Here is a 16,506-nt window from a genome sequence, read left to right on the forward strand (position 1 = left end):
ATGGTTCCATAGGATTCCCACATGGAGCAATTATTTGTGCGATCCACAATTAATAATTGTTTGAGGTCTGGTTGTGCTTCGTGTCCGTTGTTTGTATGCTTGTAAATGTCCCCGCGACACAAGTGCAATAAATTTTATTATTATTCTTAGTGCGGGAGTTGTCTTTTATAGAAAAAAGAAAGATAGAAAGAATATGTACGTATACACCACAGTAGGTATACAGTTATTAAAAACTAAAAGATAGACTTCTTTGATTGACAATCAAAGAAGTCAGGTTAAGCTTATTCTCATTCCCATTCGAAGATACTGTGACAGCATAATAAATGTTTTTTTTTTACTATGTCTATATTTTAGACTAGTAACCTTGAATACTTACGATGTAGGTACTTACTACTTAGGTAAGGTAACTCCAGTTTCCTTAAAGTGCGTACGGATTGCGCGTACCAAGGGTATGTGTAGGGGATACGCATAGGTACCTATAGCTCCTGTACGTACCGCCGCGAACCTATACCTACGCGAGGTCTATCGATGCAGAGCGCTCCGACAGCCCCTGTCATTCGCCATTGTTTCATTACTCAAGATCCAAAAGGACGCGTGTTTCTTCATGTTTTGGTCCAAATATAGCGTAGGTACCCAGTCGTGTGCGACCCCTTTAACGCGCGACCAATAACCGACTAGCCGGCTCGCAGGGTACGCGTTCCCCAAAAGTATACGCGTAACCGCAGGTACAGACATGAGACATGGCGTCCCGGACACGCGTACCTATACAAGTGTAGCGTACCAAGGGTAGGTAGTACCTACGCGCACTCCGTACGCACCTTTATACCAACTCTTCACATTTTCATCCAGAATCCTAAAGAAAGAGTAGGAGGATAGTTAGGTGCCTAAGTAGATAGTGAAAAAGTAGCTGATTATATTCTTATGGCAGGTAGGTACCTACCGTTTTGAGATTATGAGTTATAAGAGTTGTATCTTCGTCAAAATTCATACGATAAAAAAAACGTGTCAAACATTTTTGATTAATGAAATTTCTTCACGGACTAATTCGGTTTTTAAGTACACAAGCCTATTGAGTAGATACAGTACCAAGTACTAACATCAACAATATTTTATTGAATCCGGAATACCAGAATTACTTTAGTGAAAAGTGGCTTTTCGATGTTATTCTTTGTGTGCATATATTTTTGACACAAGTACGAAAAATCAATCTACCTACTCCAATAAAAGTAGGTACCTAACTACCTTCTGTGTTTGGTTTCCAGATTCCCTCAGGGTGTGTCTTGCAGCTATGAGTTTTCGTTCGTATCATCCTTAACGATTGTGACTTATTAGGTACCTACGTGTTCCTAGGTCTAATAGGTATGATTATACCGAAAGATGCCATGTGCCGATAATGGACTTAGCCCTTATGTAGGTACCTACCTAGGTATAGGATTCTTCGCGGTGCCTGGCAATAGTACAACCACTTAGTACTAAGATGATAAAATAATGACCATGAAAAGACTAAGTTGAAACTAAAGAAATAAGTTGTTTCACATTAAGAACTACAGCTACCGAAGTATTTACCTACTAACACTACTAGGTACTTACTACTTCAGAGACTGTAGGGATCTTGTTAACTTGTTATTTTTTTTTGCGAAGTATGTGTGCTTAGACTAGGGTATACCTACCGAACTTACCATATACTATGTTTACAACACGACGCGTTCCATGACATAAACACAGACAAAAAGTCAATATTTTATTTACACATTTGTTTTATTAGACATACACTTGTATATCTCCAGTTTGTTCATGACCGATTACTTAGTCTAAAAATTAATTTCATCCCTAATCAATGGAAGAAACATCTAATTGGTATAAAATACATGATTCTGATTGCTCAATCCTTTTCAAATTAAAGTACAAAACTACAATTCTGCGATGAGATCCAGATCAACTGACAGAGTGACACAGAGATGAGGGCGACTCTACTACACGTTCACACGACACACGCACACGCGCGTTCGCGCTCTCAGACACACAGGACGCACACAACACGTCACAAGACGGCTCGCCGGCGTACAGGGACATTGTTACAATTTTATAAGCTCTGTAATTATAATTAACTATTACTCCTACAGTTTCAGTACGTAAGGTAAATTTTAAAGACATGTCAATATAACTAATCAATCTGCAATAATACTCAGTGAATCTATAATCCATACTATATTATATTAAATTTACGCTAAAGCCGAACGTTGGCGGCCATATCGCAACTGACAGTATTTTACCCTTAAAAAATCTTCTTAAAATGTTATCAATTACTTCCTTAAATTAATATGTGGAATGAAATGACGTGCCCCCTGCGCGGCGAGGCGAGAGGCGCGGGGGACACTCATGACCGGTGACTTAACCTGTGGACAATGCAAAGTGAGCGATCATTACTTATTCAAAGCTACATGTCATGTAGAATCATTGTACAAGGAGGCAGTCCGATGTAGGAATTTGGGTAGAAAGCTCACCTCACTATTGGACTGAGATGACTATCGGCAGGTACTCGCGAGTTCAGTAGGGCTGGTGCCTCTGGTTGGCACGGCCGCCGCCGCCGCCACCTCCGCGCTGCTTGCCCCCCTGGTACCCGGCTGTAACGTCACGCACTTGTAACGTGCTGCTCTCTATGCTCGCATTCTTTATTAAGCTTTTTAGTGCTTTCTTAAAGACAGAATCACTCTTAATCATGCAATGAATGCACCGGTTACAACAGTGCTTTAGTTTTGGGTGACAAAATGTAGGTAAATAAGTCTAATTCTAAATATCGCATCTGATTCGACCGACTCAGTTGAAACTGACAATTACGCAGGTCGAAGCACAAGCAATATGTGACTAATGATAATAGGCAAAATCAATGTACTCAATACACACAAAAGCTCGCGTCGATGCACGACTCGTGAGGCGCTTCGGTCGCACGGCACCTACACGGGTCTATCATTAGTAAGAGTCATATAAGAGTAAGATAGCGGTCGAACCATATTTACATAGCCAATCGACAGCGAACCAAACGTGTCTTCACTACAGAAGGAGACAATCAATTTTGAGTTTACGAATCAAGTAAGTAATTTCGTCCGATGATATTATAGATAGCCGTCAAATTTCGATTCGTACTAAGCACCGAAAGCGAGATACAAGTGTCATGCGACCCGCTAGCGCGCGGTGGCGACCTACTCTACAGTACAGTATGTAGTATACAGTACAGAAGTACAGTACAGTACAGGAGACAGGACAAGGCAGTGCAGTACCTTTGCCGCGCGGAGCCGCGCGCGCGCCGTACCCGCCCTCGTACCCTCCGTACCCGCCGTAGTCTGCCCGCAACACAAAACATATTGTGTTAGTGCGCGCCCGCCTCTATCGGGATCTATCGTGGTAGGACATTAATAACTTATAGCTCTACGGGCACTCGACCCTATGCGTCTGCGAGGCGACGTGCACATTCTGCGACCACGCGGCAGGGCCCTACACGCTCTACAGTCTTACTCGTGTCCACGTTCTGAGGTTGCTTCCTTCATCTTGTTCCACACATATCCATATTTCGATATTGTACTAACGAGAGTGCATGCGATTAGTAAGATAACCTGGTCAGTTGAATATCATGAAGCGTCAGGTGAGTCAGATAGGGCACAGGGAGTGGACTAGGGTGACATATGGAAACACATTGAGAATTTTTGTAACAGTGCTTTATTCAAAAGCTTCATCATATCTTTATCACTTTCACAATGTCTCTCCATATTTACCCCATTTCCCAAATGTAGCATGTGGCGAGAGCGTCGTAAGGTAAAAAGTATTACCAAAAAGAATTAATATTAAAACTCGAGCAACATGGCTACATATGTCAAAAGTGGTATTACAAACGAACGCTTATAAACATAAGGCAGGTAACATACATATGTACAGAATATAGTTATACCCGTTGAAACAATGATAAAGAGCGATAGCCGAATGGGCAACTGCACTACGAGCTAGGCACGAGCTTGGACGCCCGCAGAAATAAACAAAATAATGCAACTAAATATGATTTAGCAAAGTTATATGAGATGATTAATCCTAGGTTTTCAAAATTTAGACAGAGCTGCGATTATATTCAGATTATACACTGTCGCCTCGACAACATTCACTACACATTATCTCGATAGAACATTAAATATATAGAAAAATAAATATTTTCCTACACACTAAATTAAATACCTAAGCTTCGCGTGATGTCGATCTCCTCGTAAAATAAACGTTCACTATAATGTAAATAGGCAAATCTCGAGGACGGAGTCGCGCCTCGCTCGCGTCGCTAACCTAGCGCCCGCCTTACTCTACTACGTTTTACATTATATCCTAGGATCAGGTAACATCAGTCGAGGTAATGTGTCGGTGAGCGGGCTAGCGGGGGCTCGCTACTATACTAGTACTGCTTGCCGCGTTTACCGTAATTGGGGTATCCGGAGTAATCGTAACCGCCGTAGCCCCCGTAGCCGTCGTATCCGTAGCCGCCGTAGCCGTATCCATCATAACCGCTGCCATAACCGCCCTGACCGTAGCCGTAGCCGCCATAGCCACCGTTGCCCCACGCGCCCTGACCGCCGTAGCCGCCGCGGCCGCGCCCTCCGCGCAGCCCGCGCCCGCCGCGACCGCCGCGCCCGCCCATGCCGCCGGGGCCGTCGGGCTTCGGCGTCGCGCGCTTCACGTCCACCTGCACAACATCGACAAACGTTACTTCATGAACTGAACTCCACTCTCTGCATACAACTTGTTTCAAATATCGTCAGCATTGTGGGTACAGTTATCTTCAATGGATATCAGAAGCAGAACTGTAATAGATCATCATAGTGGTGATTCTAATTGTTTTTAACTCATCAAGTAGACCAAACGAGCCGAAAATACTGACCTCTTTGCCAGAGATGGTCTGCTTAGGGGTCTTGAGCAACTCATTGACGACTTGCTCAGACTCAAACGTGATGAAGCAGAATCCCTTGCGCTGGTTCTTTGTCTTATCAAAAGGCATCTCAACTTCGATGATCTGTAATAAAAGGATATACTTTAGAATCAGACAAACAAAAGTTGAAAAGGGTGATAAAAATGCTGAACATTATATCAGTGGCCCGGATTCCTCCTCAGAGAAGTCTAGAAAATGTTATCTCACCAAAACCGGATTTGTCATCATAAAAATATTTCATATTTTTATAAATATTATTATTATAGCAGACATGGAAAATAGTCATATTATACACTTACTGTTCCGAAGTTGCTGAAGAAGTTCTTGATTTCATCATCAGATATCTCACTGCTGAGACCACCCACAAATATCTTGCCATGTCTCGCTTTAGCTTTCTTAGGATCCACTTTTTTGTTGTTGATAGTGTGTTCACCTGCAGCCATCACTTTGTCTATGGAATCTGGAGCCTTGAATACGATGAATGCAAATCCTCGTGATCGACCAGTGTTAGGATCAGTCTTGACATTGATGCTCTCAATCTCACCATAGGCGCTGAAGTGATCACGTAATTCCTCTGTAACAACAAAAACAACAAATTACATAACGGCTCCATGGAACAATACATTCAAACAACAATTTTAATAATCTTCAGAATTGTGGGTTAAGAATTCTTCAATGTATAAGTCAGAAGCAGAACTGTAATTGATCATCATTCCGATTGAATTACTTTACACGAAAATATTACTGTCCCAATTAAAATTAACACGTAGAGGATATAAGGAAAATATTTAAGTTATATTTAAGAGAATAAGGACGGAATAGATTTATGGAACTACTTGAATGTAAGTACTATTGAAGCCACTAACTGATGTAAGCTGAAGAGTCATAAAAGTAACAAACAACTTACTGTCTGTGGTCTCCCAGCTCAGGCCTCCAACAAAGAGTTTTCTGTGGACATTACAATGTTAATGATAAAAACATGATGAAATGGTATTTGTAGACTTGTGTCTTGATTTAGAAACTGACTTAAAAATTACAATTTATCAATTAACACTATGCAGTACTTGTTTACAGTACTTTACAGCTACTATATTTTCAAAACAAACTCCAAGCACTGCAGCAAATCAATTAGACAACCTGTAAGTTACAAAAAGTAAAGTCTGGAAATTTACATTACAAATCAGGACAACCAAACAAAGTGTTACAGTGATATCGCAAGATTTGAAATTGGCAAATGTGAACGAGGCCCAAAATTAAGTGGCCCATACAATCTAGTCAGTTTGGTCATAGCTTTACTTTAGTGTGAGCCCAGCGGATATATACCATGACGTCCTCCGGCGGCAGCTGCGGCGGCGGCGCAGGCTCACACCTGCAGAGAGACACAGCGTTAGTAGCGCCAAACTGACCGCCGCCCCGCCCGCGCCCGCCGCCGTCACCGACGGGCGACGCGTTACCGATTTAAAATCTTGCAACTACCTACGTACGCTTGCTTTACCGCTAGCTTAGGAACGGCAGACGGCCGCTCACGACACGTAACTCACGAACCACAAGTATGCTAACCAACAAACGACACGAAAAATCGATAACTGAACCGAGCCGGTGCCGGGTGCAAAGAGACGCGCAAATAAGACGCCATTTTACTTCATGCGGCTCGGAGATAAATCTAAATTTAATGAAAATAACCCTGGAAACGTTCTGAAAAAAAACTATGACTTCTGGGTCTGAACTTAAATCGTAGAGAACGCGCTGCAAAGATTAGAAAATACAATTTTGAAAAGATCTTAACGATTGAAATGGATTGAAGCGGTATGTCGATAAGAATAATGGCAGACGCGCCGCCATTGTGACGGGCTATGGTAAAAACTGCAATAACTTAATCTGTTAGACACTACAATCAAATAACACGATAAGTGTTACTAAATTACTAGAGTTTCAAGCATGATAAGTAACAATAAAATCGAAAACTATCTATACCTGTCATCATCGCGTCCAGGAGCTTCGGCACTGTTATTTTCCTGTTGTGAGTCTCCTCCACCGTTCTCTGCATTTCCATTAAGTTGGTTTTCAGTAACGTCTTGTGCAAAATTATCGTTATTGGCCATGGCTAATGTTTAGGCTAAATTAATAATAAACTTAAATCTAAGGTCCACGCGACCTTTAACACCGAATGCCAAATGCAGAAGAAAGAAAGGAAATGCGTGATGAGTCGGCGCGAAACCTCACGTTATGTTGGCAACCTTCATAGAGACGCGGTTTTTTTTGCAAACAAAGCATCCCTACCACTACTTTGGACCAATCAGAAGCAAGTTGTGGAAAGGGGTCAATGGCGTCTATACCGTTAGTGACAAGGATAGCATAAGAACTTGAACGTACGGGAAAAGGATAGAACCTTTAACAATTCATGAATCAATAAACTCACTACCAACCTCAGAACTAAAAAGTTTACCGCGTTATTTTTTTTATCGCTTACAAATTCTCATAATGTATTATATTTGCTAGCAATGGACGGCTAAACAAAAGCGTGTTGAACGCTCATTATGAAAGTTTCAACAACAAATTCTACACTGATTCTCAACACATTTCATTCCTGAGATTGATGCTTATCCTAAGAATACTTTATTTAGACATAGTTTTCTTTCGATAATAATAACAGAAAAATATATGTTATTTATATTCTCACTTGACGAAATGGTAATTGAGGTGGTATGTATTTACAGAAGTTGCGTTGAATTACAAATTGCGATAGAATAATACTTAATAACTGTCATAGCATTTCATTGTGCGGTTGTCAAACCTTCTGCTTGATCTACCCTTAAGATTAAAGAACTAATTTAAGCGAATTTGGGTAAAGTAATATATAGTACATAGCGTAGGTACTGAAATTAAATGTGTGAGAGATTTATTTAGTTGCATAATGATGGCGGCCTAATGTACTAAACATTATACCATACCACGAATGTTACGAATCGATAAATTTACATATTCAAACAAAATGTATTGATTTTGCAGTGTATTAAAGTTGTCATTTAGATGTACAAAAAAGGAACTTAAAAAAGCTGTTTTATTATAATAAAATCAGATAATAGGTACATTAACGTAATCTGAATCGTCAGTAAATAGTGTATCTATTTATTTATTTCGTACAGAATATATTGTTTTATTTATTATTAGTTTATGTTTTTCGAATACAAACCTAGGCTGTTTTTTTTTGTTTGTATTTGAATAAAACAATTTAAAGAATTCATGTAAGTACATACGCTACGTCGTTGTATTGAATAAAAAAATATATAATATGTAACGAGAACAGAGAAACATGGCCTGAGTTTATGCACTCACATTGACGCAATTTATTTTCTAATATATAATATTATACGATAACTACCGCATGTATCAAGTTATATATTATGTGATAAGAAAATGAACATTCTCAAAAACCTCGCTTTAAATATTTTTTAATAACTTTTTTGAAACTATCATGCTTTGGTACACCGCCGGAAAAACAAAATGTTAAAGTTTTTACATGTGGTAACACTCACACCAAATTGACACCCGAACGGTGAGGTAGGCTCTTTTTCTGTTTTCAGTCCTTATTTATCGTGAAAATTACGCGATTTTCGTGATAATTTGTTGCCGACTACGCTACTTTGATGCCTAAATTTTACTGAGGTAAGTGTAAACATCCAAAAATAGAATTCAGAAATCATAAAATTGTTATATTTTGATTGTCGGCAGGCGTATTTCTTTTTAAAGGTTAATGCTCAAAATCATTGTGTTTTAGTAATTACAGGTATCGCATAGTGTTATCAGTCCGTAAAATATCATATTTTGATATTTTACATGTGAACTATACTTTAATAAACAGCAGAACTGATATAGTGTAACAAAAGAAGCTGATAGTTGGATCGGAGTCGCCATGCGTGCTTTGACAATACAATCAGTTTTATTCGTATCCTTGTCTCAGTCTTTGTGCCGAATCTACGACTGATTGTTTACTTTTTACATTGAATGTTTGTTCAATCGCCGCGCGAATTTTTGTCACTTGTTTACTGCTAATCTTTTTACTGTTCTGCAAAAGTTCTACTTTACTTACTGATCATTTAGTAACATGTTGAAACCAAATGGAAGAGATGCTCGACTGAAGACTTTATTATACACTGCAATGCACGAAATCTGTTATTGTATAAACATTAACATATTTATACTTATTTTTACGTCAAAATTGTTTTGGTCTACCAAAGGAATTTGAAGATGTAATGTCATCACATTATATACATAGATAAAATATAAAAAAGATTTGTAGGTAATTGAAATAAATATTTTCTACAACTGATTTCCTAATTTTGAAAACAAAAAGGGTTTTAAATATGACAGTAATTATTGTTACAACTTACCTGTTTATTCATAGCATACATACTAATTGGTTTTTGTCCTGTTCTATCTTGCAATATATAATAGTATTTAAGAGTATTAAATATAAATCTTATAAATGGTGATGTTTAAGCAGATTTATCCTTCATTCGAGTTCACAAATTAAGAACCAGCTATTATTGAAGGAGTTCAAATAATAATTGTGCACAATATTTGATGCAGATATTTGAACACGGAATTGAATAAAGTTTCCTTTAGAGCCGAATGTGTACCAATGATGATGTTGCAAATACACTTTGTGAGACAAAACTAACAATAATAATGTAATGTATTAACCATCAATGTTAACATGCAACTTGTGTGTAAACAATATCATGTGAGAGAGAATCTCTGGAACTATAAATAAATAAATAAATATCGTGGGACAACTCACACACGGTCATTTGATTCCAAACTAAGCAGAGCTTGTACTATGGTAACCAAATAACTGATAAACATACTTATATACTTCTAAATACATACTTATATACATAAATTCACAACCAGGCTCAGAACATATACTCGTGCTCATCACACAAAGATATGTCCCAGGTGGAATTCGAACCCACCACACGCAGTGCTACGGTTGTCGCGGCTAGGTGACCGCTTAAACCACTGCGCCAAACGTGCAGTTTACTATACTCTCTCTTCCCTGCTATGCATGCCATATACACGCCACAGTGAGGACAGGCTATTAGATGTATAAATACTCTGATGTAGTCACCATTCACCTGTTTTGTTGCACCTATGTCTGCTACTCTAACTATCTAGACTTTAACTATTAAGATTGTAGCTTTCTTAGAGATGTAAGTCCAGTCTAATGTTATATTAGGAATGATATACACATAATAAAAACCAAGTGAAGCAGCTATAATAATCAACTAATCAGTTTCAAAACCTGTTGTCATTGTGCCGGGTTAATCTGAACAAGTGGTAGCTTCAGTTAATTATTTTATCAACACTAATGATAGTGGATACTTACAATAAATAAATGATTGTTGTACACTCACTTTTTCATGTTCTTGTGTTTATGGCCATCACTCCATTGTCATAGGTTGTGGTTTGTTGTGAGGTAAGGATTAACACTGTTCATGAATATGGCAATCATACAAAAAACTTCGTTACCAAGGTCTAGTTGGTGCATTCTGGTATAAGAATATTAAAAACAAATCTTCAGCTGTATCGTTATATTAGTATACATATTGTAACTATAGATACATTCAAATGAGACTTGTAACAACAGTTTGTGGATTGAAAGATTGTTTCATGTAGGATTCAAATCCTCCATACTTTTATTATTTATGTATTTACAACATTGTATGTGTATTTGGTGTTATAATGTGCATTGTGTTGTGTCAGGGCAGCGTATAGCAGAGGGCTGTATTGGCGCAGAGTGAACAACAGCGATGGTAATGGAGGCGTCCCCATCCCCGCAGAGCGTTGGCCGCGAGTTCGTCCGCCAGTACTACACGCTGCTGAACAAGGCGCCTGCCCATCTGCACAGGTCAGTGGCCACTCACACTGTTCACTTTCTTCCTTGTTGTTCTTACTCTCTAATTAAATATATCATACGCTTTGTGTATTTGTATAAGTACAAGCAACATTTGTTTTTATTTGATCCATTTAACTGACAGAATGGCATGGATTGATGATGTGATACAATAAATTGTGTTTGTTCTTGAAGTGAATGCTACAGGCAAGCTACTTAGAGCTTGTGAAGTATAAAAGTTTACATCACAAAAAACTTTTCTATACTTTTTACTTCTAATATTATAAAGAGGAGTGTTTTGTATGTAAGTTTGTTAATGTTTTTTGCCAAAATAACTTAAAAGATTATCATGAGATTTAGTACACATATTAATAACCTAGATTAACACAGGATACTTTTAACCCTTACTTTACTTACTTTTTTTTTATATTCATGGGGACAAAGAGCGAGCAGAAAAAAAAACGCTAGGTTCTATAAAATTATAATAAATAAAATTCTTTGGACTAAAAGTCTTAAAATATTTTCCTGTTATTTGTAATCATGTGGGATTTTTTTATATAAGCAGTATACTTAAAAGTGGTAACAATGTAGTGGTAACGGCTGTCTATTGGGTACCATTCTCTGCCATTCAGTCAGAGTTGTGTTTGATAGTTGCAACTGCACGAGTCACAGTATGTGAGCAATGAGCATGAACATGTAATGTTTCTTATCTCGTTCACATTATGTGTCACTATTGTCTGTTGTTGTGTACAACAGATAAACATACAGTCACATGTCATCACAGTCTGAAGACAACATACAGTCTGTAACAAGTTGTATCGCAAGTGAAGGCCCCACAAGATTATCAAAAGAACATTTTGTTACTTATACTATAAATTGATACGTATTGTGGGCCTGGCAATGGGCTCAGTCATGGGTCCCGGTGATAACACGTGGTGATTGTAGTTGGTGCAGTGGAGCCAGTGGCGCCATCTACGCTGCGCTTCACTCGACTTGCTCGCGGTTTCACATGTTTAGCTATAATGCTGATCGCTATCTAACTGGTGATCCAGCGTTAATCCAAGTTATAAACTATCGGTTGTCGAATTTGTCAAAATGCTTTAGTACTTGTAGATTAACAAATTTTCACATTTATAATATAAGTAATATAACAGGTGTATGTTACTTTATTTGTAGTTTGACCTGTACATTGTACACAGGTCGCGATAGTAGCGTATGTTGTAGTTAGTGGGCGGTGATATTATGATCGTGTATGTTGCGTGGTGCAGGTTCTACAACAACTACTCGTCGTTCGTGCACGGCGGGCTGGACGCGCCCAACCGCGAGACGCTGCCGGTGGTCGGACAGAAGCAGATCCACAATCGCATCCAACAGCTCAACTTCCGCGACTGTCATGCTAAGATCAGCCAGGTGACGCCCGCTATAATTTAATAAAACGTGCTAGTTCATCGTGACCAGAATGAAGAATTTAAGTTTAAAAAAAAGAGTCATATGTAACGAACGTTACTTATTAAAAGGCGTGAGCGATAATCGAAGTGGTCGGTCGTGCAGGTGGACGCCCAGGCGACGCTGGGCAACGGCGTGGTGGTGCAGGTGACGGGCGAGCTGTCCAACGGCGGCGCGCCCATGCGGCGCTTCACGCAGACGTTCGTGCTCGCCGCGCAGTCGCCCAAGAAGTACTACGTGCACAACGACATCTTCCGCTACCAGGACATAGTGTTCTCGGACGAGGAGGGCGAGGGCTCGGGCCGCTCCGAGGGCGAGGAGGAGGAGGCGGGCGGCGCGGGCTACTTCCCGCCGCCGCCGCCGCCGTCCGCCTTCCCGCCGGCGTCGTTCCCCGCGCCGCCCGCGCCGCCGCTGGCCGCGCCCGCGCCCGCGCCGCTCGCGCCCGCCGCGCCGCACGTCAACGGCCACCCGCCGCCGCTCGACGACGCCGTGGCGCGCCAGTTCGTCGCCGCCGTGCAGGGTGAGCGCGCGTGATGTGTGTGCTGCCGCCTGGCAGGGGACGGTGCTGCTCACGGAACGACCTTTGTGTTGCAGCGATCTCGAGCGAGGCCGAGCCGGAGGCGGGCGCGGCGTCCCCGGCGCCGGGCCGCGAGCCCGCGCCGCCCGCGCAGGCGCCGCCCGAGCCCGCGCCGGAGCCCGAGCCCGAGCGCGAGCCCTCCCCGCCGCCGCATACACGTAACTACCTACCGCTCGCTGACTTATAATACCTATCGGTCGTTCACTAACAGACGGAAAACAGTGAAATAATTCAATCGATACGTCTGCAAGACGAACCTGATCGTAAACGGATCGGTCCCGGAACATAGATTCCGATCTAGGCCCGTCGGCGACTAGAACTCTGGAAACGCCATTGACGAAGACTCTCGTCGCATTTCAGCGGCGGTGGCGCCGGAGCCGAAGACGTACGCGAACTTGCTGAAGTCCGGGTCCGGCGGAGGCGCGGCCGCCGCGCCCCACGCGGCCCGCGTGTCGCCGCCCGCGCCGCCCCCGCAGCACGCGGCCCCGCACGCGGGCGCGCCGCACGCCGCCCCGCACGCGGGCGCCCCGCACGAGCCGCGGCCGCGCCCGCCGCGCGCCCCGCAGCCCGCGCCGCAGCAGGCGCCGCCGCCCGGTAGGTGCCCGCGCGCGCCCGGCCCCGCGCCCCGCGCGCCGCCCGCGCTCACGCCCGCTCTGTCCGCAGCCGAGGGGGGCCGGCGCTACTCGGACGCGCAGCAGCTGTTCCTGGGCAACCTGCCGCACTGCGCCACGGAGGACGAGCTGCGCGCGCTGTTCGCCCGCTTCGGGCCCGTGGCCGAGCTGCGCGTGCACTCCAAGCCGGCGGCGCCGGGCGCCCCGCGCCACCCCAACTACGGGTTCATCACGTACGAGACGTCGCAGGCCGCGCACGACTGCCTCAACGCGGCGGTGAGTACCCGCCCGCCCCGCCCCGCCCCCGCCCCGCCCGGTGCTGACTCGCTCCCTGTTGCAGCCGCTGTACTTCCCGCCGGACAGCGTGGACGGCGTGAAGCTCAACGTGGAGGAGAAGAAGACGCGCGGGCGCGAGGCGCCGCGGCGCCGCCCGCTGTCGTCGCACCGCGCCGCCTTCCAGCCGCGCCCCGCCTACCGCCGCTAGCCGCCCCGCCCCGCACTCTACTTCGTTTAAGTAGCTAGATAGTAAATTAATAATTTGGCGGCGGCGCGCCCCCGCTTCCCGTCTCGGGTGCCCGGGCGCGCTCGACATCTTTTTGTGTGATTTTGCGTCGTATTTGTATATTTAATTTCGGGCACGGGGCTCTGCGGCCCCGCGCTCCCCGGACTGTGACGAGAGCGCGGCGCGGGCCGGGCCGTCCCGCGGCGGCCGGGCCCGCGCCGCGCCGGGCCCGACGGGCCGGGCCCCGCCGGCCGCGTGTCCCCGCGCCTCTCTATACGTCATTATATAGAATGTTATCTTCACCCGTGTAAGATATGTTAAGCTTCTATATAGCGTTTCGTTTGTAACTCGATACTGAATTGTGAATTTAAGTTAATTTATACGATACGTGCGAGTCGGCCGGCCGCTCGCGCTCGCCTCCGCCGCGGTAGTGCCGCGTGTCGTGTGACGTCACTCGGGCGCGCAGGCGAGCCGCGGCGGGGACGGCTCTCGCGATATAATAAAACGATACATAGAAAAATACATATGAGTGTAAATAGTTGTTAGGTTTTATGTTGCGGGCGGGGCCCCGCCCCTCCCCGTCGCTACTCGATTGAAAACATAATAGATTCTAGACTAGCTCCGAAATATTTCCAGAAATATGAATAACGTATTTTGTATTTAAAAATGTATGTTTATGTGTCGGTTCGCTAAAACGATATGATGCAGATGTTCTTATGCATTTACTTAGGTCTGTATTGAAGTGATTATGAGAGGGAGGCCGGGACGCGACCCGCCGCCCGCACCCCCCGCACCACCCCCACACACGTGTCCGCACCACCTCACTTCGCAGCCACGCCGGTCACGGCTGTCTTTATCGAGTGAATAAATACTTATTATTAAATTCGTTAGGTGTGAGGATGATCTGCGAGTATCGTAGCACAGTGTGTGTGTGGGTGGTGAGCGTGGGGTGTCGGGGACGCGCGACGACTAGCACGAACAACAACGCGGTAGTACATGTGACACCTGTCCCCGACTACACTGTCGTTACGTCTCCATAGCTCTTTAATTGTGTTGCATTCACCTTAGAGTAGAAACAACGGCGTCGTCGTAATAAGTGTAGAGGGGACACGGTGCAGTGTCACGGTCGCGCCACAGTGTGGAGCGCGCCGCGGGCCGCACTGTGGCGCGACACCACGCGGGTGAGTCGGTGACCGACGGCCGCGTGCCGGCCTCTGTGACGGTTTGAAACTGTATTATATGCTAATATTATTAATATTAGTTGAAAAAAGAAACTAAAAAAATGGCAGTGACTATTTTTTATTTAGTTTTTCATCTTTTTTAACTGTACTACTAATGTGTCGTAAGTACATTGTATTTTTTCTATTGAGTTGTGAGGCGAAGTCGCAGTCTGCGGCGATAAGTTCTGTGCAAAATTTCATGTACTTATTTATTGTAAATAATATTCGAGAGTCTCGTTTCACGGTAGCGAAGGACGGACACGGTGTTTGTGCAACGGTTCCCCGCTCGCTCCGTCCGCCGCCGCGCTCCCGTTCTGTACGCGCTCCGTACCTGTCCTGGCGAGTCTGTACTCCCGCGGTACACGCCCGTCGTTCACTCGATATATATTTGCATACTACGTCTAATCCCATCAGTCTTCAAATGCTTGCTCTAAAATACTCATTGGATCATTGTCAGCGGTAACTTCGACGCTCTCTCTTTTAGTCAGTCGACTAGCGTCGTACTGGTCTGTCGTCAGAGCTTCACTTTATCGCAGACTCTAACTTTCCGCGGCGGACGGGGCGTTCGATCGCGCCTCCCTTCCCGAGCGTGCTACAGATAGGGAGTGCGCGCCGCCACACCGCCGACTCGGTCCGCTCCTCACTGTTACGTCGCTCGTAGACCTCTTCCCCGCGCTGCTCCGTCGTCAGCGTCTACGAGTAAAACTATTAGCACCTCTGTTAACAAAATTCAGACCCCACGCTAACACCTAGATGTAATCTCTATCGGCGATAACTCCCCGTCGTTAGTGAGTGTAGACGTCTGTCGAGTAGACGTCCGCCAGGATGAGTGTGTCGGCGCGCGGCCGCGTTACGCTCGTGTCGTCTCATATCTCAGGCCTCCGTCAGGCTGCGACTAGGTCTCGAGCCGCAGCGCTCGCTCGTGTGGCGCGAGGCACGGTGTGTTCGCAGCTTGACGAAGCTCTCGAGTGACGTCGATTACTGCAAGCGAGTCATACATATAATATGTCACCCAGTACGCAAGTGACGCGAAGTCACCTCAACATTGGTACGTAGTGATACGATGGGGTCTAAAATTTGTGTGATACGGTGTGTCAGTTAATTGTATGCGCAGCGTGCGGCGCGGCGGTGACGGCGGTGTCTGCGCCGGCCGCCGCCGCGACGTGCGCACTCTCTCTAATAGAGATGTACTTTTTGTAACAACACGTGTTTCATTTTGTCTACTACCTGTGCTCCCCTTCCTTGAACATCCAGAAAATAATTAAAATATTTCAATTTAATGCTTGAATGTACA

The 16,506-nt window shown here is 44.3% G+C and overlaps 2 protein-coding genes across 8 annotated transcripts; one reads left to right on the forward strand and one right to left on the reverse strand.

Annotated features, from left to right (window-relative positions):
- Nucleotides 1–1,728: 1,728 nt before the first annotated feature.
- On the reverse strand, nucleotides 1,729–7,169 carry sqd (RNA-binding protein squid). Of its 6 annotated transcripts, none has more exons than XM_076120192.1 (9): nucleotides 6,935–7,169; nucleotides 5,868–5,908; nucleotides 5,260–5,534; nucleotides 4,913–5,044; nucleotides 4,453–4,717; nucleotides 3,279–3,341; nucleotides 2,905–2,954; nucleotides 2,505–2,624; nucleotides 1,729–2,396 (listed from the first exon to the last, which is right to left on the reverse strand). In XM_076120192.1, exons 1-8 carry the CDS (start codon nucleotides 7,060–7,062, stop codon nucleotides 2,526–2,528), a joined length of 1,053 nt encoding a protein of 350 aa, XP_075976307.1. In that variant the 5' UTR covers nucleotides 7,063–7,169; the 3' UTR covers nucleotides 1,729–2,396; nucleotides 2,505–2,525. The 6 variants fall into 6 exon arrangements, with proteins under 6 accessions (XP_075976307.1, XP_075976305.1, XP_075976306.1 ...); XM_076120190.1 differs by having other exon boundaries at nucleotides 3,279–3,394; XM_076120191.1 differs by lacking the exon at nucleotides 2,905–2,954 and having other exon boundaries at nucleotides 3,279–3,394.
- Nucleotides 7,170–8,468: 1,299 nt separating this feature from the next.
- On the forward strand, nucleotides 8,469–16,415 carry rin (ras GTPase-activating protein-binding protein 2). Of its 2 annotated transcripts, none has more exons than XM_076120039.1 (8): nucleotides 8,469–8,626; nucleotides 10,727–10,871; nucleotides 12,125–12,266; nucleotides 12,408–12,822; nucleotides 12,897–13,037; nucleotides 13,240–13,473; nucleotides 13,543–13,766; nucleotides 13,831–16,415. In XM_076120039.1, the coding sequence occupies exons 2-8, from the start codon at nucleotides 10,774–10,776 to the stop codon at nucleotides 13,972–13,974; spliced, it is 1,398 nt and encodes a 465-aa protein (XP_075976154.1). In that variant the 5' UTR covers nucleotides 8,469–8,626; nucleotides 10,727–10,773; the 3' UTR covers nucleotides 13,975–16,415. The 2 variants fall into 2 exon arrangements, with proteins under 2 accessions (XP_075976154.1, XP_075976155.1); XM_076120040.1 differs by having other exon boundaries at nucleotides 10,732–10,871.
- Nucleotides 16,416–16,506: the final 91 nt, after the last annotated feature.

The sequence above is a fragment of the Anticarsia gemmatalis genome, chromosome 11 (genome assembly GCF_050436995.1).
Source record: "Anticarsia gemmatalis isolate Benzon Research Colony breed Stoneville strain chromosome 11, ilAntGemm2 primary, whole genome shotgun sequence".
In the NCBI taxonomy this organism is placed as follows: Eukaryota; Metazoa; Arthropoda; class Insecta; order Lepidoptera; family Erebidae; genus Anticarsia; species Anticarsia gemmatalis.

Coding starts and splice junctions, on each gene's coding strand:
- sqd (XM_076120190.1), bottom strand. CDS start 7,062: ATGGCCAATAACGATAATTTTGCACAAGACGTTACTGAAAACCAACTT. Junction 5,045..5,259: donor TCTTCAGCAACTTCGGAACA/GTAAGTGTATAA, acceptor CTTTTATTACAG/ATCATCGAAGTTGAGATGCC. Junction 2,625..2,904: donor GTGCATCGACGCGAGCTTTT/GTGTGTATTGAG, acceptor GTGACGTTACAG/CCGGGTACCAGGGGGGCAAG.
- rin (XM_076120039.1), top strand. CDS start 10,774: ATGGTAATGGAGGCGTCCCCATCCCCGCAGAGCGTTGGCCGCGAGTTC. Junction 12,267..12,407: donor GTCATGCTAAGATCAGCCAG/GTGACGCCCGCT, acceptor TCGGTCGTGCAG/GTGGACGCCCAGGCGACGCT. Junction 13,474..13,542: donor GCAGCAGGCGCCGCCGCCCG/GTAGGTGCCCGC, acceptor CTCTGTCCGCAG/CCGAGGGGGGCCGGCGCTAC.